At 47.6% G+C, this 25,666-nt stretch overlaps 1 protein-coding gene and 2 long non-coding RNA genes across 6 annotated transcripts in view; 2 read left to right on the plus strand and 1 right to left on the minus strand.

Moving 5' to 3' along the window:
• Positions 1-25,666, plus strand: part of MCC (MCC regulator of WNT signaling pathway) — a 460,067-nt gene that overhangs the window by 430,515 nt on the left and 3,886 nt on the right. For all 4 annotated transcript variants that reach the window (XM_032251904.1, XM_032252672.1, XM_032254008.1 and 1 more), the window contains 2 exons: positions 5,059-5,265; positions 10,422-10,522. In XM_032251904.1, coding sequence (XP_032107795.1) covers positions 5,059-5,265; positions 10,422-10,522 — 308 coding nt within the window. The remainder of the gene's footprint in view (positions 1-5,058; positions 5,266-10,421; positions 10,523-25,666) is intronic.
• The window catches only part of LOC116537728, a 31,387-nt gene continuing 11,914 nt past the window's right edge, over positions 6,194-25,666 (minus strand). Inside the window, exons 2-4 of the long non-coding RNA XR_004263460.1 lie at positions 10,291-10,293; positions 8,839-8,849; positions 6,194-6,203 (exon numbers count right to left, since the gene is read on the minus strand). This is a non-coding gene — a long non-coding RNA (uncharacterized LOC116537728). The remainder of the gene's footprint in view (positions 6,204-8,838; positions 8,850-10,290; positions 10,294-25,666) is intronic.
• Positions 16,035-18,427, plus strand: LOC116539639. Its single transcript, XR_004264233.1, has 2 exons — positions 16,035-16,883; positions 17,522-18,427. It is a non-coding gene; the product is annotated as an uncharacterized LOC116539639 (long non-coding RNA).

The raw sequence follows: 25,666 nt of genomic DNA on the forward strand, positions 1-25,666 counted from the left end.
TCCTGACACCCGGCACCTTTGGTGCAGTGTCAAGCCTGCTCAGTGCATAGTGCCCTCCAGTGAAGGTGTACAGTGCTGACGAGGTCAGAGTTTCAACAGATCTGAACATTGGACCCTTCAGCTGCAGGCGGAGATATCTGCCTGCTGGCTTTTCTACAGCAGGGAGTTTTCTTGGAAAGCTGGGGTCCCCAGCTGGGAAGTGGTTAAACTACCATCCCTCAGCAGGACACCACTTTGCCTTTTTCTCTGGTGTGGAGTGCCAGGCACCAGCCCTTCACCTGATACCTGCTCTCAGAAGGCAGCTGTGGTATAAGCAAGACCATATCTCATGTTTGTCCTTAGTTCTGGGACAGAGTTTCAGAAACCCTTGGAGTTTCTTGCTGTGCTAGGAGTGTCTTTGTGATGCTGATGAGGTGACTTACGGTGGGCCCTAGACAACTTGAGGATGTGGCCTGGTCACCAGAGGACCAGGTGTGTGATGGAGGATTGGGACTTCCAGCCACCTGACCTCCAGGGAGGGGAGGAGAGCCAGAGATTGAGTTCCATCCTGTGGCCAATGATTTCATCAGTCATCTCTGTATAATGAAGCCCTCTGTATAATGAAGTCCATGAAAACTATGGACCTGAAGCTCAGAGAAGCTTCCTGGTTGGTGAACACATTAATGTGTCAGGAGGGACACACCGTGACTCAGTGGGGAGAGGGCCCAGAAGATCTGCGCTTGGTACTCTCTCAGCCTTCACCCTCTGTACACCCTTTATAATAAAACTGTAATCGTAAGGATAGTGCTTTCCTTCATTCTGCAAGATGTTTTAGCAAATTACCCTCAGAGGGGTCATGGGTTCCCCCAAATTTGTAGGCAAGGCAGTCAGAAGTGTTACAGTGGCCAGAGAGGCTCGTCCCACTGGAGACTTGGGGCCGGCGTCTGAAGGGAAGGCAGCCTATGGAGGACTTTGCCCTTAACCTGTGGGGTCTGCACCAACTCCAAGTAGTTAGCATCAGGACTGGACTGCAGCACGCACAGGTGGAGTGGGAACAGAAGAACAGCCTGCCAGAAGCATGGTCCCATGTCACTGCACGCTGCGTCTCAGGCCACGGCACAGGTAGGAACTTGCTTGGGGCCACTCCTGTGGACCTTGGGTCAACACCGGACTCTGCTGCCGGCCCTAACCTGCTTTCCAAATTCCACTCTTCTGTTAGCAAATGCCTGAATTTGCACAGCCTTGGATCCTGTGGCACCACTGGCTCCCAGGAGTGAAGATAGGAAGGGGCTGTTTTCAGGCAGAAGCCTGGTGATGGTCAGGAACTGGAGTCTAGCAAGCCAGAGTGGGTCGTGGCAGTGCTGTGTTAGTGGCTTCTATTGTGATCAGTACTGTCCGTGGCAGGGAGAAAAACAACCCCCTCTGGAGAGTGGAAGGGAGCTGGCAGCAGCAGCCATCCTGACACCCTCAGAGGTGACTCAGCACAGCCCGGCCCCCGGCACAGCCCTGTCCCCGGGGGCTTCTTGAGCTAGAATCTGGGTGATATGTGGGAAGACACTAGGCAGTGGTAACAGATGCAGGAATCTCACCTCTGCCCCCACCCCAGTGATTTCCAAATTGGCTCATCTTCATCCACCCACCCTGCTCCCATTCCGGCCTCTCTCCGGAGAATTCTCACGCTGATTTGGCTGATTCCACGTCTCATTGCTTATAAGCCATCCTTGGTTCCACCATTGTAGTGACTTTTCCCCCCGTCGGAGCCCCCTTTGCAGACCCTTGCACCCTGTGGCACGAGCCCTGAGGCCACCCTTCTTCCATCGTTTATTTCAAACAGCTTGTTTCTTGTGGCCAAAGACCAAGGATTTCCTTTTTAAAATTGGTCAGTATGTCCTGTGATAAATTCATGGGTATTCTAGCCAAGAAAGACATTTTTGTTGGAATAAAAGTTATAATACTCCCTTTGCTACTTGAAAATAAAATGTGTATTCATCTAAGTAGAATTTAAAGAGCTTAGAGGGGAACAATCCATGATATCATGATCCAGGGCGGCCATTGCTAGCACTCTGGCTCGGTTCCCTATGGCTTTCTTGAAGGCTAAGCTTCAGTCATCTCCTTTTCCTATGAGCCCCTCCCAGTCTGCCTGGGGATGTGTACTCACCCATACCAAATCCATCATCCAGCGTGGTGGCTCACACCTGTAATCCCAGTGCTTTGGGAGGCTGAGGTGGGTGGATCACAATGTCAGGAGTTTGAGACCAGCTTGGCCAACATAGAGAAACCCTGTCTCTACTAAAAATACAAAATATTAGCGGGGCATGGTGGTGGGCCCATGTAATCCCAGGTACTTGAGAGGCGGAGGAAGGAGAATCGCTTGAACCCGGGAGATGGACTTTGCAGTGAGCTGAGATCAGCGCCACTGCACTCTGGCCTGGGTGACAGTGGGAGACTCCATCTCAAAAAAAAAAAAAAAAAAAAAATACCTAGCAGGTTATGTTGGATTTTCACCATTTTCTAGGATCCAACTACTGAGAAATTCAAGTTTCTGTTTTTTTAGTACATCCTCGTTTCCAGATGATCTGCTTGGTTCCTCCTCAAATCCACCCTTGTTTTTGTTGTTTGTTGTTTTTTGAGACAGGGTCTCGCCGTGTTGCCCAGGTTGGAGTGCAGTGACACTGTCATGGCTCACTATATCCTCACCCTGGGGCTGAAGTGATCCTCCTGCCTCAGCCTCCCAAGTAGCTGGGACTACAGGAAGGCACCGCCCTACCCAGCTGATTTTTCAAGTTTATTTTTTATAGAAACAGGATCTCACTTTGTTGCCCAGGCCAGTCTCAAACTCCTGGGCTCACATCATCCACCCACCTCAGTCTCCCAAAGTGCTGGGATTACAGGTATGGGGCACCAGGCCTGGCCTTCTCTTCCTTTTTGAACATTTTATCTCTCCATTATAACTTCTATATTTCTTTGTTCAAATCTTTATTTTCTAGTTTTTCACATTGTTATTTCTGCTTCTTGTAAATGCTTACTCTTACTTTTTGCATCTGCTCGTTCTACGTCAGTGCTGATTCATTCTCATTTCCTTGGTGGCGGGGGCGGCGGGGGAGAATGCAAGCACCAGCTCATCCCCCAAGGAAACTGTCTCCCATGGGGCCCTGCAGATCCTGGGTTGCAGACGTCCTTACAGAGTGGTTCTATGTTTAGATCCGTTAGGACTCGTCGGTTTCTGAGGTGTAGGACTAGTTGTGTTTGGTTCCTGGCTGAGGATTCCTGTACCACACCTACACATGATGCGAGCTGGAGGTTTAATTCCTCGAAAGAGATTTTTCTTTCTTTTGCCACCCAGAGCCTCAGAGATGACAAGTGTCCTTGCCACATCTCCACAAAGGAAGTTTTCTAGTGTCTTATTCTGGGCAGCCCGTTGAGAGTCCTGCTCCCGTCGGGGTCTGAGCTGTGGCTGTCTGCCTCAGAGGCCACAGCCCTAGCCTTGTGTAACATTAAGCCCCTGTGTGGAGGGCCTGCAGACGACCTGACGCCTCGCTGACCGGCACGCGTCCTCGTTGCCGTTCCCTCTGGCAGCGATCCCTCTTCATTTCTGGCACCCATGGGTTTCTCTTTCCTTGTTTCAGGCATGCAGTTATATGTTTGTTCTGGAAGCGACCATCACATTAGCTCAGTATTCAGTGTTGCCAGAACCTTCCGCATCCTGCTTCCAATGGCAAAAGATGAGAAGGCTCTGGGCATGGCACCCCTTTCATTCTGGCTTTTATGTCTGAAATTTAGGGGAAAGAAGGGCTGGCCTGTTCTGAGAAGTTTACTGAGCACATTGACTGACGTCCCTCTGGAGGGGTGCCCTCTAGCTCTTTCCCCACATTGAAGAGTGAAAACATCTACCCCTCAGTCCACCCGGAGAGTGCACCAGGCCTGTGGCGTATTACTTCAGAAAGGTCACTTCACGGGTGGGTGGAATCTGAACCCACCTCTGGTGAGGACTCAAGGTCCAGCCTCCTCGGTCCATCTGAAGGTGGTCTGGGGAGGCTGGACCTGGTGGCCCTGGGGTGGTGGAGTCACCCTCCAGCAGAGGTAAGGGACAAGAGACATGCATGGGCTCACCTTGAAAGGGAAGGAGGCAGTATAGCTTAGTGGTTATAGGCCTGCGCTCTGAGCCGGACAGCTTGGCTGCAATTTCTGGCTCCACAGCTTACCCAGTAGCCATAGGCAGGGGGATTTTTCTCTGTGTGCCTCAGTTTCCCATCTGTCAGTGGAAATTGTTGCAATACCTACCTCAAGTTGGGAAGATTAAATGAGCCACATCATGTGAACACTGAGCATAGTGCCACGTGCTCAGTAAAGGCTGGTGGCTGTCATCGTTCTTGGCTCCTAGTCCCAGGATGGCACTGTCCTATTTGGATTCACTTCTTATTCTCCACACATCATTCTCCTTTGAGTTCTTAGGATACTTGTAGAAGTCATCTGATGAGCAGTCACCTGTGAAGGACACTGTTTCCGTTGATTTCATTTGGGCCCTAAGAAGTAGGCAAGAGCTGGAGGTTGATGCTGCTGCAGGTGTTCGCCGCCTGCCTGGCCCAGTGACAGTTGCTGTGGGAGTGCTTAAATATCCCTTTGGTGCTGTGGAAACCAAAATGGGAATTGGAAGGGACTTGGCCAGGAGAAGCCTTCCACACAGAGGTGACTTTACAGCCTCTGGCAGATGCAGCTCAGCCTCTGCAGGCCAGAGAACGGGTTTCCATTAAGGCCCATGTGGGGGCTCTAGGTGTTAGAAAGCTTTTCCCTGTGTTGAACCACAATCCACTTGCCTGTAACTTCTACCCTTTTGTCTCGGGTCTAGTTCATAGACTGATAAAATGCATGGCCTGGTCCACATGTCATTCCTTCAGAAGTGTGGCAACAGCTGCCACGTCTCTTCCCACTCATCCTACTGCCAACTTCAAAGTGATAACTCTACCATGGGTCTGTGGGACATTGCCGAGGACCACCCACCACCCACCACCCACTTGGCAGCAGCCAGCCCTGTTCTCAGATTGCGGGCGCCTCATATGCGTTGTGCTCCTTGCTCTGTAGGAGGAGATGGCTGAGCTGAAGGCCCAGCTCTACCTACTGGAGAAAGAGAAGAAGGCCCTGGAGCTGAAGCTGAGCACACGGGAGGCTCAGGAGCAGGCCTACCTGGTGCACATCGAGCACCTGAAGTCCGAGGTGGAGGAGCAGAAGGAACAGCGGATGCGGTCCCTCAGCTCCACCAGCAGCGGCGGCAAAGACAAACCTGGCAAGGTAGGGCCGGAGTGGCTCAGAGACACCCTTAGGCTCAGGTCTCCCGTGATGCCCAGTGACCACTGACCACACCTCACTGCCCTGCTGCCTCCATTCTTGTATTTGCATAAGAACTGCAGGCCATTGCTAGGTATCTAAGGAGGTGACATTTTGAGTGTAACGAAACCAGTCTACATTTTAGAAATACCAAATCTCACTTTATGTAGTAGTGGAAACCTTTTCACATATCGCAGTCACATTACAGAAGCAGTCTCTGCAACTGTCCACTGATACTGGTCTCACCTCCTTCGTCTAATCCTCTGTCACACGGCAGACCTCATTTGTTGGTTTATGGATACAATAGTGCCCCCTTTATCCGCAAGGGACACGATCCAAAATCCCCCAGGGATGCCTGAAACCACAGATAATACTGAACCCTTATATATTCTACGTTTTCCCCTATACATACCTGTGATGAAGTTGACTTTATAAGTTAGACACAGTAAGAGATTAACAACAACTAATAAAATATTAATAGAACAATTTTAACAATATGCCAGCATCATTACTGTTGCACTTTGGGGCCATTATTACATGACATAAGGTTACTTGAACACAAGCACTGTGACGCAGGGACAGTTGATCTGATAACTGAGACAGCTACTAAATGACAGCTGGGTGGGGAGTATCCACGTTGTGGCTGCGCTGGACTAAGGAGGGGTGATCCACAACTCGGGTGGGATGGCCCGGGACGGTGCAAGATTTCATCACATTGCTCATAATGGTGCACGATTTAAAACTTATGAATTGCTTATTTCTGGGATTTTCCATTTAATATTTTCAGACCATGGTTGGCCTTGAGTAACTGAAACCACAGAAAGCAAAACCACAGTTAAGGGGGAGCTATGGTACTTCTGTACCAATGATTGCATTTATTGTCACCCTTAAGTTTCACAGGTCTGAGGAAAGAATAGTTATCCCCATTTACATGAGAAAAATGAGACTCAAAGAAGTGCAGAGTCTCACAGATGATAAATGGCAGAGTTGGGATTTAGCCAAGATCCACTAACGGGCTCTCTTCCTTTCGCTGCATTTCCTCCTCAACTCCTTCCTGCTGGCATTTCTGCCGTCATGGGGTAGTAAGCGGGAAGCAGCCTGCAGGCAGAGGAGGAGGAAGGAAGCCTTGGGTTACGGAGCCTACGTCATCTGAGAGTGGGCTGTCTGGTGGCAGAATTTTGCAATCTCACTCTCTTATCAGCCCCCAGGTGTTTTTTTGCTTTTTTTTTTTCCCCTGGAATCCAAGTTCATTCCATTATTCTGTATTTCAGAATTTTCTAAATACTGCATTGGGGAAAAAAAAAAAAACACAAAACTGTGGACTCTAAAGAATTATATTCCTTGTCCAAGGGTCCCCTATATTCTGTGCATCATATTTTTCTATTCCTAATAAATACAAGCTTCTCTTGACCCCTGTTTGTTTCAGACAGGACTTGCAGTCATACTCCAGCTTGCTAGTCTAATACGCGGCTTCTCATAGCACAAGTGCAGGACCGTCTCCAGGAGAGCCATGTACCTGGGAAAGAAGGAACAGTACTGATATCATGTGGCAGTGAATTGTCACTCCAAAAATAGTTAAGAATTCTAAAGCATGATTCACAAATGGCCACAGCTATGCCTTTCCCCACCTCCCACGTGCTGAGGAGCCGAGGCAGGAGCTGTGGCACCCAGCCAGGCCCACCCTCCCAAGACCCTGGCTGCTTTTTATTCATCCGTTCAGCTGATAAATGTGATTTGGCCCCACAGCATGGCAGAACAGACGCAGGGTGCTAGAGGCAGCTCTGTGGTAGACAGGCAAAGTCTGTCCTCCAGGATCTTACGTTCTTGGGAGGAGACTGGTGGGCAAACAGATGATCACAGCAGTGATAGAGTGTCCCCAGTGTGAGGATCAATTCCTAGCACCATGGGAGGCCACAAGCAAGACACAGATGTCCACTGTGGAGATTGAGGACAGGTTTTCTGGAAGAAATGAACTTCTGAACTGAGCCCCAGTAGAGAGTGGGAGCTGGCTTGTTGAAGAGGGGAGAGAAGAAGCCACCCTTCAGCTGATGAGAGGAGTGGAATCGATGCATTGGCTGGAGTTACCTTGAGGGCCCTGCGGAATCATGGAAGGGCTTCAGCAGGAGACGATGTGATAAAGTTTGCGCTTTAGAGAAGTCACTACGCCAGTTGCACTATGAGGCCATCTGCCCAAGCCTGGGAGAGGCGAGTCAGGCTGTGCAGTGTGGGTGGACACCAGCCACGCAGTGCTGTTTCACACGGCAGTATCTGGGACTCGGGAAGGTGGGGTTTCCTGTTCCATACACACACTTTCAAAAAATCTTTTTTTTTTTTGCCTTTTGAGTTTGTTAGCAGTCAGTTAGGGACCAAGCCTGAGAGACAGAGCGGTAGTGTTTGTGTATGTGTTCTTAGGGTGTGGTGGAAATGGACTTACCAGGTTCTTGCCAGAAGGCCCATGAACTGAGCATTTTCCCCTAGTTCCTGATATTTATTTTGTCTGGGGGAAACACTGTTATGTGGAGTGGCTTCAAAGTAAGGAAATTTGGCTGGACATGGTGGCTCATACCGATAATCCCAGCACTTTGGGAGCCCAAAGCGGGTATAACTTGAGGCCATGAGTTGAAGACCAGCACGGCCAGCAGGGTGAAACCCTGTCTCTACTAAAAATACAAAAATTAGTTGGGCATGGTGATGGGCAACTATAATCCTGGCTACTTGGGAGGCTGAGGCACGAGAATTGCTTGAACCTGGGAGGCGGAGGTTGCAGTGAGCAGAGATCATGCCACTGTACTCCATCCTGAGCAAAAGAGCAAGACTCTCATCTCAAAAGAAAAAAAAGTAAGAAAATCTCTTTGATGGAAAAGGGCAGATGATTTTTTTTTAAACATTACAGTAAGAAGCTTTATAAGAGTATGTTATGTTTTTAAGGTAATGAAATAAGAATGAGCTGATTATCTTGCCTTTTAAATAGTAGATCCATTTATTGTTTGAATAAAGTTTCTCATCTGGGCTCTTCACCTGGTCTTACCTGTTGGTGAATGAGGCAGAATGTCTAGAGCCGGGGTGAGCACTTTTCTGTGAAGGGCCACACAGTAAATGTTGTAGGGTTTATGGGTCATTTGAACGCAGCTGCAGCTACTCAGTTCTGCTATTGTCCAATGCTAGAGCAAAGGCAGAAGCAACAGGGAGACCAATGGGCATGGCTGTTTCCAGTAACACTTTATTTATGTATTTATTATTATTATTACTTTTTTTTTGAGACAGCGTTTCATTCTTGTTGCCCAGGCTGGAGTTCAATGGCATGATCGCAGCTCATTGCAACCTCTACCTACCAGGTTCAAGTGATTCTCCTGTCTCAGCCTCCCAAGTATCTGGGACTACAGGCATGTACCACTACACCCAGCTAATTTTGTATTTTTATAGAGGTGGGGTTTCACCTATTTGGTCAGGCTGGCCTTGAGCTCCTGACCTCAAGTGATCCACCCGCCTTGGCCTCTCAAAGTGCTGGGATTACAGGCATGAGCCACCGAGCCTGACCTCTAGTAGCACTTTATGTGTAGACGTTGACATTTGAATTTCATGTAATTTCTACTGGTCACAAAATATTCTTTTGACTTTTTAAAATGATTTTAAAAATAGAAAAACCATTCTTATCCTGTGGGTCATACAAAAACAGCTGGCAGGCCACATTTGGGTCTGAAACATTTATTCTTGCTCCGCTGGGTGGGTGTTCATGCCTCTTTAAAAAGTTTCCCTCTGACTGCCACAGCTGAATTCCAAATTTTATCCAAGTTGTATTAGGTTTTTGAAATTCTTGTCTGTGTGCACCAGATACTGCCAAGTATTTTCAGTGTGAGGCACCGTGAATGAGACAAAGCAGTCCCTGTCTTTAAGGAGTCTCCTGAAATGTTAACATCAAATGGCAATGGATATACAAAAAGTGAGGATGTTGTGGGAATCTCAACAGATTGCAAGGGTGGTGGACAGAGAACTTGGGTCTCTGGGCACAGGTAGATAGAGAGGAGGTGGGAGGCGGTCCAGGTGGAGGACATGGTAGAGGGAAGAGCACTCGGGTGTTGGCAGCGCCACTGCCGAGGAACTGCCTCGGGAGACCATGTGCCTGGACTTCCAGCACTGAATCCTTGCTTCTCTGTAGCTCACATCTTATGATACAATTTTCTGTTTACATTCCATCTCCTGCAGCAGATCACAAGATTTTTATTCTGAGGCCTGCAGCTCGGCAGCTCCTCGTGTCTGTTGAGAGATCATCCAATGAATGCCCTCCCCTGGCCGCATTGCTACATAGTGTGGCTGCCGCCCGCTGTGTGCATGGAACAGAGAACGCTCAACCGTGGCCACTGCCTTGAATAGCCTTCACTCTAGGATTTGGAGCTCTGGCTCTTCAGTTTTCTCATCTGCAGAGTGGGAGGATTTGCTTTAGATGATGTCAAGGTCCCTGTCTAATGGTCATCTGTGGGGGCTGGGGGTACATTTCTGTCTTCCTCTTCCTCTCCTGGGTTTTCTTGATGATTAAGAACCCAGTAAAGCTCCTAAATCTAGAGGAGATTGGTTTCCTCCCAAGGAGAAGTGGGATGGGACAACAGGGATATTCACAGGTATTTCTCACTTGTCTTTTATGATTATGAGAGGCCTTACCTAGTAGTCAGGAGATTGATCTGGGGGCCACACAGCCTGGGTTTGAATCCTGGTTCCACAGTTTCCTAGCTGGTGACTGGGCAGCATAACTACTCTGTGCCTTAATTTCCTCGTTGGTAAAATGGGGGTAATAATAGTTCCTGCCTCAGAGATTACTTGTGGTGATTGAGTGATTGAATGCATATGGTGCGCTTAAACCAGTGCCTGGCATCTGCGTGAGCTCAGAGCACACCAGGTCTCATTACCACCGCAATGGCCAGCCTGCAAAAGGAGCCAGAGGTCTGGGAGCAGAGGGGGCTCTTTGGCTTGCTGACAGGCTTTCCCCTTGAGCACTATCTGAGAGCACCGTCTAGCACCCACACTGCTGCCATCACTGCACTAGCCACCGACCACACTGCTGCAGGTTTCCAGGGTGCTGTCCGGCTTGGATTCAGGTCTAACAGGAATGTGTTTGCTGTTGTCAGGAGTGTGCTGATGCTGCCTCCCCAGCTCTGTCCCTAGCCGAACTCAGGACTACGTGCAGTGAGAGTGAGCTGGCTGCGGAGTTCACCAACGCCATCCGTCGGTAAGCACCCTTCCCCACCCCACAGGTTTATCCTGCGCCTGGAGGCTTTGTTCCGAGTTCTGGTAGCTGCTCGAGAAAGGAGAAGGTGCTGATGTGTTCCCCTTTGCCCATATCTTGGAGGCCAGAAATGGAAAAGGCCTGTTGGTGCCCCGCCTTTCAAAACGGAGTGAGGAGAGAGAGCACTTAGGCAGTCGTTTTGTCTGTGAATAAGAAGAAAATTCTCTGTCCTTTTTTGTTACTTGTTACATTGGCTAGAAACTTGAGGACAGTGTTAAATCGTGAGTGAAAACAGGCATTCTTATCTTGTTTCTAACTTCAGCAGGAATGCTTTCCTTCAGCGTGTATTTATTCAGTTCTGGGAAATTTTCCTCTGTTATTTCAGTGTTTTTTTTCCCCCTTACCATGCCCCAATTCTTTATCTCCTTCTGTAAGAGGAAACAGATCCTGATTCATCCAGCTCTGTCTTCCGTGTCTTACCTTTTCATACCTTCTTTCCATCACTCGTTTTGTTCTGGCTTCTGTAGCAGCATTGCCCAGTAGAACTGTAATGTGAAGCACATATGTAATTTTAAAGTTTCTAGTAGCCACATTAAAAAGAACGAAAACAGCTGAAATTCACTTTGATAACATTTTGACACAATATGTCTAAATTATTTTAACATATAATCAGTATTTTCTAAAACTATTAATGAAATATTTTACAGTTTTTTTAACTAAGTTTTCAAAACCTGGTATGTATTTCATACCTCAAACTCAGACATTTCAAGTTCTCAGGAGCCACATGTGGCTGGTGGCTACCCTATCAGATAGATGGAGTTCTGGAGAGAGATATTTTTTGGCTCAGTTTTCCAGCTAACAAATTTATTCTTTAGATTCATTGTGATGTTTGACCTATATGTCAAGTTTTTGTACTTTGGTGATTAAATTTATGATCTCTTTTTAAGTGATATGATATCTTCTTGGATCTCTTTGAGGATTTTTAGTATGCTAATTTTTTTTTTTTTTTTTTTTTTTTTTTTTTTTTTTTTTTTTGAGAAAGAATCTCACTCTGTTGCTCCAGCTGAAGTGCAGTGGCACAGTCAAAGCTCATTGCAGCCTCACCCTCCCAGGCTCAAGTGATCCGCCCACCCCAGCCTCCCAAGTAGCTAGGATCACAGGCACGTGCCCCTACACCTAATTTTTTTTTTTTTTCGTAGAGACAGGGTCTCCCTATGTTCCCAGGCAGGTCAGAAAACATCTGCCTTTCATTTTTTATGAGGGCCCAAGTGATCCTCCCACCTTGGCTCCCAAAATGTTGGGATTACAGGCATGTACCACCATGCCCAGTCCTTACATTCCTTAATCTTTTTTGTCTGCTGTATTAACTCTGTTTCTTCACATGTAATTTTTTTCATAGTTGACTCTTTCTTAGTGTTGGCTTTCTTTAAATATTCAATGGTTCTTGTTTGTGTGTTCATTCTTATACCTTAAATTCCTAGGTCACTTGTTTGAGGGTTCTTTTTTTCTTTCTTTCTTGTTTTTTCTTTTTTCTTTTTTTTAAGACAGAGTCTTGCTCTGTTGCCCAGGCTGGAGTGCAGTGGTGCGATCTTGGTTCACTGCAACCTCCCTCTCCCACGTTCAAGCAGTTCCCCTGCCTCAGCCTCCAGAGTGGCTGTGACTCGGGCATGTGCCACCACACCCGGCTAATTTTTTGTATTTTTAGTAGAGACTGGGTTTCACCATGTTGGCCAGGCTGGTCTGGAACTCCTGACCTCAGATGATCCATCCGCCTTGTCCTCCCAATGTGCTAGGATTACAGGCGTGAGCCACCATGTCCAGCCATCCTATTTGAGAGTTCTGTATCTACTTAATACAGCCTGCTACCCAGAAAATGTAGCCAGTTCCTTTAGAGTGCTGTCAGCTGGGTCAGCTGGATCAGAATCTGTCTCCTGGGCTTTCTGTGCCTCCTGGTTAATAACAGCTCTCTAGTTTGCGTATCTGACCTAAGCGTCTGATCCCCTCCGGTTCTGGTAGCCAACACCTCTGGTTGGAGCACCTTTGAATCCCCTTCTTCCTTTTGCAGAGTATTTTTCTGCGTGCATTTTGAGTTGTGGTGGTTTCCTTTTTCAGGAAGAAGAAAACATCTGCCTTTCATTTTTTATGATTGCACATGGTTTCTGGTATACAAAGAGCCCTCCTTTCTAAGATGCTCAGGGGTTTTAAAAAATGTCTTTCCTGTCATTTCTGGTGATTTAGGGTGGGAGGGGAAGGCTACAGTGTATTCTCAGTCCGCGAACTTGATCCAGCAGGCCTGTTTTAGGATGGCCTCCAAGCTGATGGTGGATGGAAGGTTGCGTTATGGGGAACTTCACTACCTTCCTGATTTACTGTCACTTTTTGTCTTTCCTTCCAAGTTGTAATAGCCATGTTTTTACTTTGCCAGCGCCTCTGGCCGTGTAGTTAAATGGTAATTGTTCTGGTTAGGGTGGGAAGAGAAAAGCTGCACAGAAAAATGCTCTCAACAAATCCTAATGACTTAAGTGTGCCAGAAACATGGGATGGAAATCCACTCCCCATGTCCAACTGGGAGCTGTTTGGATATTGTATCTGTAAGCTAAGCCCTAAATTTTTCAAATTTCCCAAACCTCAGAGGCCTTTGCTGGCACAAGGAAGATGCAGGTTGTGCTGACTTAACATAAAGAGATTTCATTTGTCCTGTCAGTTGCAGTGGATTTCCAATAACCAGCCTTAAGTTGGTTAGCATGGATTTCTAATCAAGACCCAGATGGATGGAGCCAAGAACGAACCCACAGAGGTAAAGGAAAAAGGAAAATAACATAATGATGCTGTAAATAGAGCTTAGAAACGGGAATCGTCATTTCACGGGGGTGTACAGGGCGCACGCCTCAGGGCTGCAGTTTGGGTTTGTATTATATACCTTCGAAGTGACTATTCCTGAGGTTTTTATTTTTAAAAATCAAGTGGAAACTAACACCTTTTTTGAAGGTATGAAATCACTGTCGAGCTCATGGTTGAGGTCAGCTGGGAGAATCTTACCAGCATTTTCAGCGATGTTTCTCCCTTGAAAAAAGGATGGTTCCAGACACCACAACTGTGGGCCCAGATAGCCAGACTGAAAAGATCGGGTGTTGCTAAGGGAGGAGGAAGAGGCTAAGCCATGGGCTGTCCCTAAGGGGAATCAGCCATCCCAGGGAAGCGGCCCTGTGACACTTCAGTCACTGGTTCTGGGTCATGACACTGTCCCCAACCCAACCTCCCCTTACCTGGCCGGCCCTGCCATCCAGCCCTGGCTCTCTGTGCATCTTCTCCTAACTTTCTTCTGTTTGGAACAAAACCAGGGCTCCATGCCACCCCACATTTACTGTATGTATAACTGTATAACTCCCATCTGGTCTGATTTCATTCCCCCCACTTCAGTGAACATTTATTGCAGTTTGTTGGCTCTGGCATTGCCATAAAACCCCATCTGGATGACCAGGTTTACAGTCTGGCACACGAGATGTTTTCTTATCAGGGTATCTTGTTTTCACTCTTGTCCATCCAGCCTGTGTGCTATAAAAACCTCTCTTTCTCAGATCTGTCTCTCACCCTTGGTCCTAGTAAAATTTAACTGAATGATCTTTCCATCAAATAAGTGATCTATAAAAAGACAGCTAAATTAGGGAATTTTCAGAAATGACTCTTTTTGTACTCACATGATGCCTGCCCTCGGGACCTGAGCACAGCTGAGAGGAGCAGACTAGTTCGTCTCCGTCATGTTCTTGGGAGGCAGCCGGGAGCAGGTGCTGCTCTCCATATGATCTGGGGGGGCGACTGGAACAGCAAGGCTGAGTGATCTCTCAAGGTCACACAGTGAGGCAGTGAGGAAGTCCACATGTTTCTACATTCTCTGTGGGGAGCCCTTGCACCCCACATGTGCTGGCAGCGTTGAGTTTGCTTGCAGATAAGGGAGCTGAGCCCACTCGTTTATCTGAAGACACTACCCCCTGTGTGACTGGTCTGGGCAGTGAGAAACCTCTGTGCCTTCACTAAACAGCCATGCCTTAGTCTGCCAGTGCGGAAGGCAAATGAGGTGCCGTCGCAGGAGGAAGGCTTCCTTAAACACACAGAGCTTCAAAGCAATGCCATATGTCAGCCTTAGTCTTGCTGATAACAAAGTAAGGATCTGAGCCGTGGCATACACCTGGAGTTCCTGGGGAGGCTGAGGCAGGACAATCCCTTGAGGTGAGGAGTTCAAATCCAGCCTGGGCAGCATAGCGAGACTCCGTCTTTAAAAATATAAGTAAGTAAAAAATACATTTTTCAAGTAAGGATCTGTGCTTCCTCAGTGCTAGGAGACCGGGAGTAGACAGGAGGGGCCTGTGCCATGGTGACGAGCAGCGCGTGGTGCTGCCTCACAGGCACTCGCCTTTCACTCTACCCATGAGCAGGGCGAGGCAAGCCCTACACACTACCTGCAGGAGGTGGTGCCCTCCCTCCAGGAGGCTGCGGTCATTCAGTCACAGACCCTCCAGGGGCTGCACCCACCCTCCAGGGAACTGGGATATGCCACCTGTGTCTGCGTGTGTGCCAGATGGTTCTGTAAAGTGCCACATTAAGGCAATGGACAAATCACAGTGGCCGTTCCATCCAGGAACAGCATGCCCCTGACTCATCCACCAGAGGAGGGCGTCCTTTCCTCCTTCTGCTGAATAGCAAGCAGGCAAGCTGCCGCTGCTGGGACACAGGACTGCGTGCCAGAGCCCTGTAAGGAGACATCCAGTGGCAGGAGGGTTCCATCTGATGAGTGTGATCACAAGAGACCAGGTCTGGAGGGCCTGAACATGATGCTGATGGGGAGTGGAGGAGGCCACAGAGGAAGGAGAAGGCACAGGAGGCAGTGTCCCAGGGTTCAAAGAGACAGAGTGGGAATTGCCCCCATCATCCCTGGTCATACACTGCTGCTGTGCAGGTTACTTGGATGGGGGATTTCCTGGGGGCAGACCTTAGAACATCTAGCAGGGGAGGATCAGAAGTTGAGAAAAGAAACTACTTCAAAGCCAAGAGGCCAAGCACGTCAAGATGAGGGTGGATTAAGAAGGTGAGAGGCAGGAAGCGAAGACAAGTGGTTAGAACCTTTGCTGTGCAGGCAGCAAAACTATCAAGGAATTTTTTTAAGAAGGAACAGCTTGAGCTGGGTGCGGTGGCTTATGCCTATAATCCCAGCACTTTGGGAGGCCAACGCAGGTGGATCACAAGGTCAGGAGTTCAAGACCAGCTTGGCCAGCATGGTGAAACGCCATCTCTACTAAAGATTAAAAAAAATTAGGCATGGTGGCCTGTACCTGTAGTCCCAGCTACTTGGGAGGCTGGGGCAGGAGAATCGCCTGAACCCGGGAGGCGCAGGTTGCAGTGAGCTGAGATCACGCACTGCACTCCAGCCTGGGTGACAGAATGAGATTCTGTCTCAAAAAAAAAAAAAAAAAAGGAGGAGAGACAGCTTGGAGTAGTGGCATATGCCTGTATTCCCAGCTACTCATGAGGCTAAGGCGGGAAGATTGCTCCAGCCTGGGCAGCACAGTGAGACCCTCTGCCTCTTCTAAAAAGGAGGAGGAGGAGGCACTAGAGCACACTGTGCTCCTAAGAACAATCCAATACAAGGATAGAAATCCTTCAGGGTCAAAGAGTAACATTACAGGATGCGAACCTGATGGTGCCCCTGTAATAGTTTTCTATTGTTGTGTAACAAATTATCATGAATGTGGCCTAAAACAACACCCGTTACTAGCTCACAGATTCTGTGCATCAGATGTCTGGGTGCAGCATGACTGGCTTCTCCACCTAGGGTCTTGCAGGGCTCCAATCGAAGTGCCCTCTGGGGCTGTGTTCTCTCTGGGGCTCTAGAGAGGACCCTGCTCCCACACTCCTCCTGCTTGTGGGTGGAATTCAGTTCCCTGGGGCTGCAGGACACAGGTCCCATTTTCTCACTGGCTTTTGGTCTGGGGGCTGTCAGCTCCTAGAGCCCTCACACTCCTTCTGCAAAGCCAGCAGCAAGAACCTCCCTCAGACAAATCCCTCCCATGCTTCAACTCTATTTCCAGGAAAAGCCCAGGTCTTTCTACAGACTCGCCTCATTAGGTCAGGTCCACTCAGAAAAAAAAAATCTCCTTGTCTTAAGGTTAGCTGTTTGGCGACCTTAATTATATCTGGAAAATTCCTTCACAGCAGCAACTAGATTAGGGTTTGATGAAATAACTAGGGAAGGTGTGTGTACACTAAAAGGCAGAAATCCTGGGTGCATTTTAGTATTCTGCTTACTGGACCCAATTACTGGCAACCTTCCGTGCCCCGAGTGTGTCCAGGCTCCTCGGCCGGTTGTGTGGTCTTGCCTGAGCCGTCCCCACGCTCACCTCCTACCCATGCCCCGGCCACCCGCACCCATGCGACAGACTGCTCTTCCTCCTGTGCCTCTGGGGCTTCACTCTTGCAGCTGCTTTTGCCCTGGCCCTGCCCAACCCTGTTCCCCAAACATTCACATAAGTGTGACTTCAGCCTGTCTGTAAAATGGATCCGGATGTTCCCTTCTCTCCTCCCAGCAGAAGTGACACCCTCTCCCACTTCTTTTTTGTTCCTTGTGCCCTGAATTTCCTTCTATCATAGAACACTCCACTGCTCATTTCTTAATGGGCCAGGTTCTACTGCCTGCTACCCTCCTTAACCCTCAATCCCCCCACAAAACAAGAGTCCTTTTAGGGGCAGGGATCATGGCTTACTCAGCGAAGTACATGACTTCAACTCTGATGTCTTTAGTTGTTTCTTCTAAATGGTCCCCAAGTCATCTCAACTTCATGCCCACTGGACATCTCCACCCAAATATGCCAGAGCCTCACAACAGCACATCCAAAACAATTCTGTTTCTTCCTGCACTTTGAAGAATTCCTATTTATGTTAAAAATCCCCTTCTCCTAATGTTCCAGGATTATAACTTGTAAGTCTCCCCTCCCAGCCTCTGGTCCGTAGGTCATATTCTTTCCTTAAAATCCCTTGCATTCCTTTCTGTTACACTGACCCTCAGCGCCTCAGAACTCACAAAGTAGTATCCTGATGGGTCATTCTGCTGTTTGATTCTGCCACCAAAATACCTGAAAACATACTCAGGATTAGCCCTTGCCTATTAACAGTGCCCTAGAACAAACCAAGTCTCCTCGGGGTTCAAATCCAAGTCCAAGTTCAAAACTATCCACCCAACTGTAGAAAACTTCCAGACTTGTAGGAGCCAACGTTTGGCCATGAATGGAAAAAGAATGACACTAGACCCCTATTTCAGCAGCTGTGGATGAATACTGTTTTTGAGCTACACAGAGTGGGATAAAATGAAGAGGGAACTGGGTGGGGTGCTTGTTAAAAGGGAGCCCCCACTGAATAAACAAGCAGCAGAATCTTCACTGCTTCATTAGCAGGACCATTATTGTAAAAGATGCTGTTTTTAAACCTGCACTTGCTGATCCTTCATATTTGGTTGACTTATAAAAGCAATCAAGCAGTGGAAGTTGTGCTTAGAATTCCACAAAAGCACATGCATCTGCAGGACATTAATGAAACACAAAGTGCACCTGTGGGTTCATCAGCGTAAATAAAATGCTGAGCCCCAGAGCCAAGGGCCTAGAAGCACAGAGGGTGAAGACTGAGGCTCCCTCAAGGGATTGAAGGAGTTGTTGCTTAACTAAGATTTCTTTCACTTTTCTGTCATTCCCCCAACATCCCGAAAGCTCAAAGAGAAGGCGGCTTCGCCTGGTATCTCATAAAGGCAGAGTGGTGGAGGGCACGGGAACACATAGCAGCCACCGGCAAGTCTTGTGAAAATTCCAGGCACTTTTCCTGGACAAGAAACATGTTTGTGGCAAAGTCTGGGCAAAAAAAAAAAAATCTGCCATTGTCCTTGTGCTGCTCCTCCTGGCAAAACACAGCCACGTGCATACCTGCAGAACCTCATTATCTGGGGACGCTTGATCCTTAGTTCTGTGGGCGTGCGATTTAGTGAAGGTCTTGTTTATCTTGCACTCTACTGTATTCCCTTTATAAATCACAGGCTACTTCAGCGAGATGGGTAAGGGCACAGGCTCTGCAGACAGAATCCCAGGTGGGAGTCCCCGTTCTGCAGGTGACTGGCTATGGGCAAGTCTCTTAACTAACCTGAAGTTCCTCATCTATTGGCCAGGTGTGGTGGCTCACGCCTGTAATCCTAGTATTTTGGGAGGCCAAGGCGGGTGGATCACCTGAGGTCAGGAGTTCGAGACTGGCCTGGCCAACATGGCGAAACCTCATCCCTACTAAAAAACAAAAATTAGCTGGGCATGGTGGTGCATGCCTATGATCCCAGCTACTCAGGAGGCTGAGGCAGGAGAATCGCTTGAACCCACGCAGTGGAGGTTGCAGTCAGCCTGAGATCATGCCACTGCCCTCCAGCCTGGGGGAAAGAGCAAGACTCCCTCTCAAAAAAAGATCCTCATCTTTAAAAATGTGAATCATGGTAGTACTGACTTCAAAGGTTATGTGGGAATTAAATGACTTTATCCTTATAAAGGACTTATCTGCTGCCTGGATTTTCTGAAAAAATAAACATCGTAGTGATTGCCATGAAGGAAATAGGGTGATGTGATAGTCACTGTGGAGGTTTGTTTTTTTCCAATAAAATAAGTGTAGTTTCCAATGAATAACATAAAGGAATGGCAAGGTGCGGTGATGTCATAGCTCTGGGACTTGAGTTTAGATGGGTGGTCAGGCTGGGCCTCTCTGGGAGGTGACACTGAAGTTGAGTTGAGGAGGAGAGAGGCAGAAACACATCCCAGGCAGAGGCCCTGGGTGTGTAGGGGTGTGCTGAGGACCTACAGGATTCCAGCAGGGCCAGGGTGATTCCCGCAGCCCAAAGGCCCAGCAAGTGGTGCTCAGGTCAAGCAGGGCTTTAGAGGTCCAGGCAAGACCACAGGGTTTATTCCAAGTGTAGGTGAAAGGCACTGACGGGCAGTAACATGATCAGATCTGTCATGTGAAATGCTACCCGGGCTGCTGTGTGAAAACCAGGACAGAGGGCAGGGGTGGAGACAGAGAAACCAGTTAGCAGGCTGTTGCGGTTGTCCAGGTGAGAAGTGATGACCATTTGGGCCTAGGTGTGGTGACAAATGGCAGGACGAGAATTGGTAGATAGGGTTTGCTGATGAACAGGTGTGGAGGATGAGGGGAGGAGGAGTTAAGGCTGACTCTAAGTAACTGAAACCACCTTTGCAAAAATTTTATCAGTGAGAATACTCTGACAGTGAGAGAGATCTGAGCCCAGTGAGTAACCAGGTGAATGGTGGTGCCATTTGCCGACACACAAGAGAGACTGGCTGTAGGAGATCATCTGGGAAGTAATCCTCTGGACATGTGAAATCACAGAAGCCAGTTAAGAGGCCACAGACAAGTCCAGAGATTCAAGGAAAGTCCTGGAGATAAGAATGTGTAAGTTTTTAGCACATATTTTTTGGGAAAAGGGAACTGTGGGAGTCCATTTGAGAACAGGGTAAGATAGCAGCCGGGCGCAGTGGCTGACACCTGTAATCCCAGCACTTTGGGAGGCCAAGGTGGGCGGATCGCAAGGTCAGGAGTTCAAGACCAGCCTGGCCAATATGTGAAACCACGTCTCTACGAAAAAAAAAACAAAGAGAGAAAAGGGTAAGATAAAATACAGGCCAGGCCCAAGTCCTAAACAACACCCAGTATTTTGGAGTATAGAAAGGGGGCAGCTAATGAAACAGGATGAAATGCAGGCTATGGAGGCCTTGTACAAGCCATGAGTAAAGAGGTGGTCAGCCTGCAGGTGGTGCGGGCAGGTTGGGAAAGGATAGATGGGACCACTGGAGGCCGCAACGTGGAGATTGCTGGTGCGCCCAGCAAGCCCTGTCATTGGAGGCAGAGCCTGACGGGTTAAAAGTAAATGGAAGGTGAGGACTAGAGAAATCACATACGCAGGCAATTCTCTTAGTGACTAATTCCATATAATCAGCAATTACTAAGAAATTCCAGGCCCTGTGGCTACATGGCTGTGACTCCCTGCGGTTTGGTCTGATTACAGCTCCTCTGAAAGGTTTCCTGGCCGGCTGCGAAGCCACTCATAAGCCTCATCGGGACTGGGCTCTCAGCTGATGACTCCTGCAGCTCACTTGGACTCTGTCTAATCACAGAGTACTGCTGCTGGCCTTTTTATTTTAGGGAGAATACAACCTCCTTACTGATTGCTCACAAAGCTGTATCTCCAGGCTACCCAGGTATACCAATAAGCACCACTGCAGAGGCTTGCTTCGCTCTGCCCAGCTTATTGGCAAGCCACCTTGGTTTTCCTATTACCTTGAAATTCCCACCACGGGTCTGTCTCTTAAATTCCCTGTGTATATTACACTGCATTGAAACGTACTCCATTATGTTTCAATTAAAAAGAACATACCAGGTGGGGTTGCTCGGGCCTATAATCTCAGCATTTTGGGACGGCAAGGTGGGAGGACCACGAGAGCCCAGTAGTTTGTGACCAGCCAGTAGTTTGTGAATATTTCTACAAAAAGTTTTAAAAATTAGCTCAGCATGGTGGTACACACCTGTAGTCTCAGCCGCTCAGGAAGCTGAGGTGAGGGGATTGCTTGAACCCGGGAGATCGAGGCTGCAGTGAACTGTGATTTGTGCCACTGCATTCCAGCCTTGATGGCAGAGCAAGACCCTATCTCTTGAAAAAAAAGTCTCACCCTGGCTCTGTAGGACCTTTTGTGACCAGAAATAAGAAGCCCAAAAGCTGAAGTGGGAAGACATGGAACTGAAATCCCTATGTGTACTGGGGGAATTGGGTTGTCACAGTCATTAATAATCTAGCATTGTTTTTGCTTGATGGTTTGGGGTATATTTGTGAGTGCCGATACTACTGGGAATAAAAAAGGAATAGATTATGCATTTCTGGCTATTCCAGGAAACATTGGATGAATACATGACTATTGAAGGTGCATATGGAACATGTGTTGAGGTTTTGCTTTCTCAACTGTGTGAAGCCGAGAAAGTGCTCGTTGTGGCCTACCTTATATACCTAAACCATACATTAAAAACTAAAGGCCAAGCAAATTTAATTTAGAACTAGAAAGGAACAAGAATGGTTGAGGTTTCACTGTGACTTGAATTAGTAAGATATGTTTCTTTACATTTTCCAAGTCATCCTTTGAAAATCTGAGGAAAACTGTAGACTTGAGCAAAATGGACCCATGCTTGCAATTTTGCATCAATTCAGAAAGTCAATTCCAGGGGTAACTGAAGCTCATCCTCAGGTCCAGGTGAGGAACTCATCTGTCTTACACCAGTCCCCCAAGTTTGCCTGATAACAGGAGTCAGCTGTGGGACACTTGTTAAACTGCAATTCCTGGGTTTCAACCCACACCTACTGAGTCAGAAGCCAGGGAAAATACCTGGTAACATTGTTACTGGAAAAGGGTCCTGATCCAGACCCCAAGAGAGGGTTCTTGGATCTCGTGCAAGAAAGAATTCAGGGCGAGTCCACGGAGTAAAGTGAAAACAAGTTTATTAGTAAAGGAATCAAAGAATGGCTACTCCATAGAGCGGCCTTGAAGGCTGCTGGTTGCCTTTTTTATGGTTTTTTTTTATGATATGCTAAACAAGTGGTGGATTATTCATACCTCCCTTTTTAGACCATATAGGATAATTTCCTGACACTGCCATGGCATTTGTAAACTATCGTGGCACTGGTGGGAGTGTAGCATTGAGGACGACCAGGGGTCACTCTCACGTGCATCTTGGGTTTGCTGTTTTGGCTGGCTTCTTTAGTGCAGCCTGTTTTATCTGCCAGGTCTTTATGACCTGTATTTTGGGCTGACCTCCTATCTCGTGACTTAGAATGCCTTAACCACCTGGGAATGCAGCCCGGTAGGTCTCAGCCTCCTTTTTACCTACCTCCTATTTAAGATGGAGTTGCTGTGGTTCACATGCCTCTGACAACATTGAACAATTGCTGTAGAGCAGCACTGTTCACTAGTGATATGAGCCTCAAATGCAAGGCATGTATGTAATTTTAAATTTTCTAGTAGCCCCATGGAAAAAGTAAAGAGACATACATTAAATTAATTTTAATAACATGTAACCCAGTTATATCCAAAATATTTCAACATGTAATCAGTATTTTTAAAACAAAACAGATATTTTACATTTTTTTTTTTGTAGTTGTCTTCAAATTCCAGTGTGCAGGCCGGGCGCGGTGGCTCAAGCCTGTAATCCCAGCACTTTGGGAGGCCGAGGCGGGTGGATCACGAGGTCAAGAGATCGAGACCATCCTGGTCAACATGGTGAAACCCCGTCTCTACTAAAAATACAAAAAATTAGCTGGGCATGGTGGTGCGTGCCTGTAATCCCAGCGACTCAGGAGGCTGAGGCAGGAGAATTGCCTGAACCCAGGAGGCGGAGGTTGCAGTGAGCCGAGATCGCGCCATTGCACTCCAGCCTGGGTAACATGAGTGAAACTACGTCTCAAAAAAAAAAAAAAAAAAAAAAAAATTCCAGTGTGCATTTTATACCTACAGCCCATCTCAATTTGGACCAGACACATTTCAAGAGCTCAGACAGCCACCTGAGTGGCTAGTGGCTGCTGTGTTGGACACGCAGGTCTAGAGCAGCTGTTACTTAGCAATGGTTTAGCGTTTCTTTGGGTCCTGATGAATGATGAAGTCATCACTCTTATACTGCAGGTGTCTGCCTCACATGAAAACAGATAAACCCAAATTTTAGGTTTAAGTTTGCAGTTTGGCCTCATCTTTGCATCTTTAAATAAATGAGCATCATAGTTCTTTCCAGGGGTTTCTCCCAGCAGTTCACTCCCTTTCCCTTCTGGAGGCCAGGCAATTCTGAGCTCCCAGCAATGACTACTCCCCACCCCTGCCACACCCCAAGCTGGGGTTGGACTGGGTCTGAGAGATCCTCTTCTGCCCTCCTGTGGTTCTGTCCTCCTTTGGAGCCTGCCAGAACCAGAAAGTTCCCTCTGGTCCCCTGTGGGACTGGGTGCTGGGAAAGGAAGGTGGAAGGGCTGGGATTTCCATTCTTCCTGTTTGCTAAGTGTGGACAGATTGGGAGAGGCAGGGGATTTGACTGCTGTAGGTAGCATCCCAGAGTTTTTGTTGTGAATTTCTTATTGAGTTTGTGGTTACATTTTTAACTCTTCAGTTTTCTTTTTTCCTTTTTTACACTATTAACATAAGAACGAAAGATAAAGGCTCTAAACGATAACAAAATACAGGGCAAATAATCCTCCTCCCCTCTTTTTAGCTGGAGTCCCTAGTTTCTCTCCGCTGGAGGAGGGCTGCTACGAAGGCTGAGGAAGTGTTGGGGGGTGGGTGGGGAGGAAGGGAGCCCCCTTCCTACAACACCATCCTCGCCACTGGTAGGAAATGCTACTACTCTCCATTGCCAGGAGGCAATGCAGCCAGATCCAAGATGTTGCAGCTGCTAGGGCCCAGGAGAAACACGTTCCTTCAGGCTTAGCAGAGACGAGTGGGAAGACTCACCGAAAAATGAGTTCTGGGCAGAGGGCTAGTTGCTAGACTTCCCTTAAAGATCCTGCCCCTTCCATCCTCTCTCCAAAAGCAGTCCTGAATTTTATGTTGTAATTCCTTTCTTCATTGATCAGTTTGGAGGGCTTGACTTACCAAGCTCTTTAGCTACTCGTAGTGGCTAAATGCAGAAATGTAAAAGATTAGATACATAAAAAGCCAGGAAAGGAGAACCAGGGTCTGAACCATTTGGGCATCAGAAAGAAGCCTTCTACCCCAAGGTCACATTCGCATGCCCTTCCTGCACGACTCTAACTCACACTTTACACAAAACATACACAAGTGTAAAAATATCAGGCAGTGCATAAGTGAGTGAAGCAGAAAATGAAAGCCTCCCAGAAACCCCCTTGCATGGGTTAAGCATTGTTGAGTTTGTGTTTAGCCTTCTAGTCTCTTGTTGGTGTCAGATATTTACACTTAGCTTTTCAGTTTTTACAAAAATAGAATCTTTAGAACTCACCCTTTTCACTTAATGTATCAGATATCCCCCCACGGCAGTGCATGACCATCTGCCATTTTTTTAATGAGATGGTCTCACTGTCACCCAAGCTGGAATGCAGTGGCGTGATCATGGCTCACTGCAGTCTCAACCTCCTGGGCTCAAGTGATCCTCCCACCTCAGCCTCCTGAGTAGCTGGGACTATAGGCATGAGTCATCATATCTGGCTAAGTTTTGTATGTTTTGTAGATAGAGTTTCACCATGTTGCCCAGGCTGGTCTTGAATTTCTGAGCTCAAGTAATCCACACTCCTTGGCCTCCTAAAGTGCTGAGATTACAGGCATGAGCCACTGCCCCCAGCCTTCCACCTGCATTTAAAAAATATTTTTAAGCAGAACATTTCAGTAGCATGGGTAGGCCTTGATTAACCAGTCCCCTGGTTGTCCCATTCTTTATTAGGCATCATTGTAACCAATGCCAAAGTGAATCCAACTGTAAGTGATTGTCTTTAGGAACTTGTGCTTCTAAATTTACCTCTGTAAATTCCTAGTTGCTTAGTCACGAGATAATGTTCATTATTATTTGGCTAAATCCTACCCAACTGTCTTGTAAATTAAACACGCTAACTTACATTCTACATTCAGTGAGTCCTTTTCAAAGGAATTCCTTCCCTAAACCCTGGTTTCTCAATATGTCCCAAAGAATTGTTCTAAAGCTGTTTTAACAGTCACTAGAAGCTGTCACCCCGGCACGGTGCTCGGCACTGGGGGTGCATTGGGGAACCAAACCAAGTAAGGTTCTTACCACTCTAGAACCCGATGTGCCCATGAGGGAGCCTGATAGCTCCAGTACTTAATACGGTGACATACTGCTGAGTGTGGTACTAAGTGGAGTAACACTGTGCATGTGATGGGGACCTTGGAAGGGAAGCAGGGTAGTTAGGAAGGCACTGACTAGTTTTTCCCTGCTAGGTCTTGTGGGAATTACAGTAAGGCAATGAGGTGACTGGACACAGGAAACCTCTCTGAACTGACTCTAAGTCAGTTAGTTTGGGTTACCAAAGTAGAGAGTCCACAGAACCTGAAGCTGCTTTGCCTGTGG

The sequence above is a fragment of the Sapajus apella genome, unplaced genomic scaffold (genome assembly GCF_009761245.1).
Source record: "Sapajus apella isolate SASKATOON/1434 unplaced genomic scaffold, GSC_monkey_1.0 scaffold1, whole genome shotgun sequence".
Lineage (NCBI taxonomy): Eukaryota > Metazoa > Chordata > Mammalia > Primates > Cebidae > Sapajus > Sapajus apella.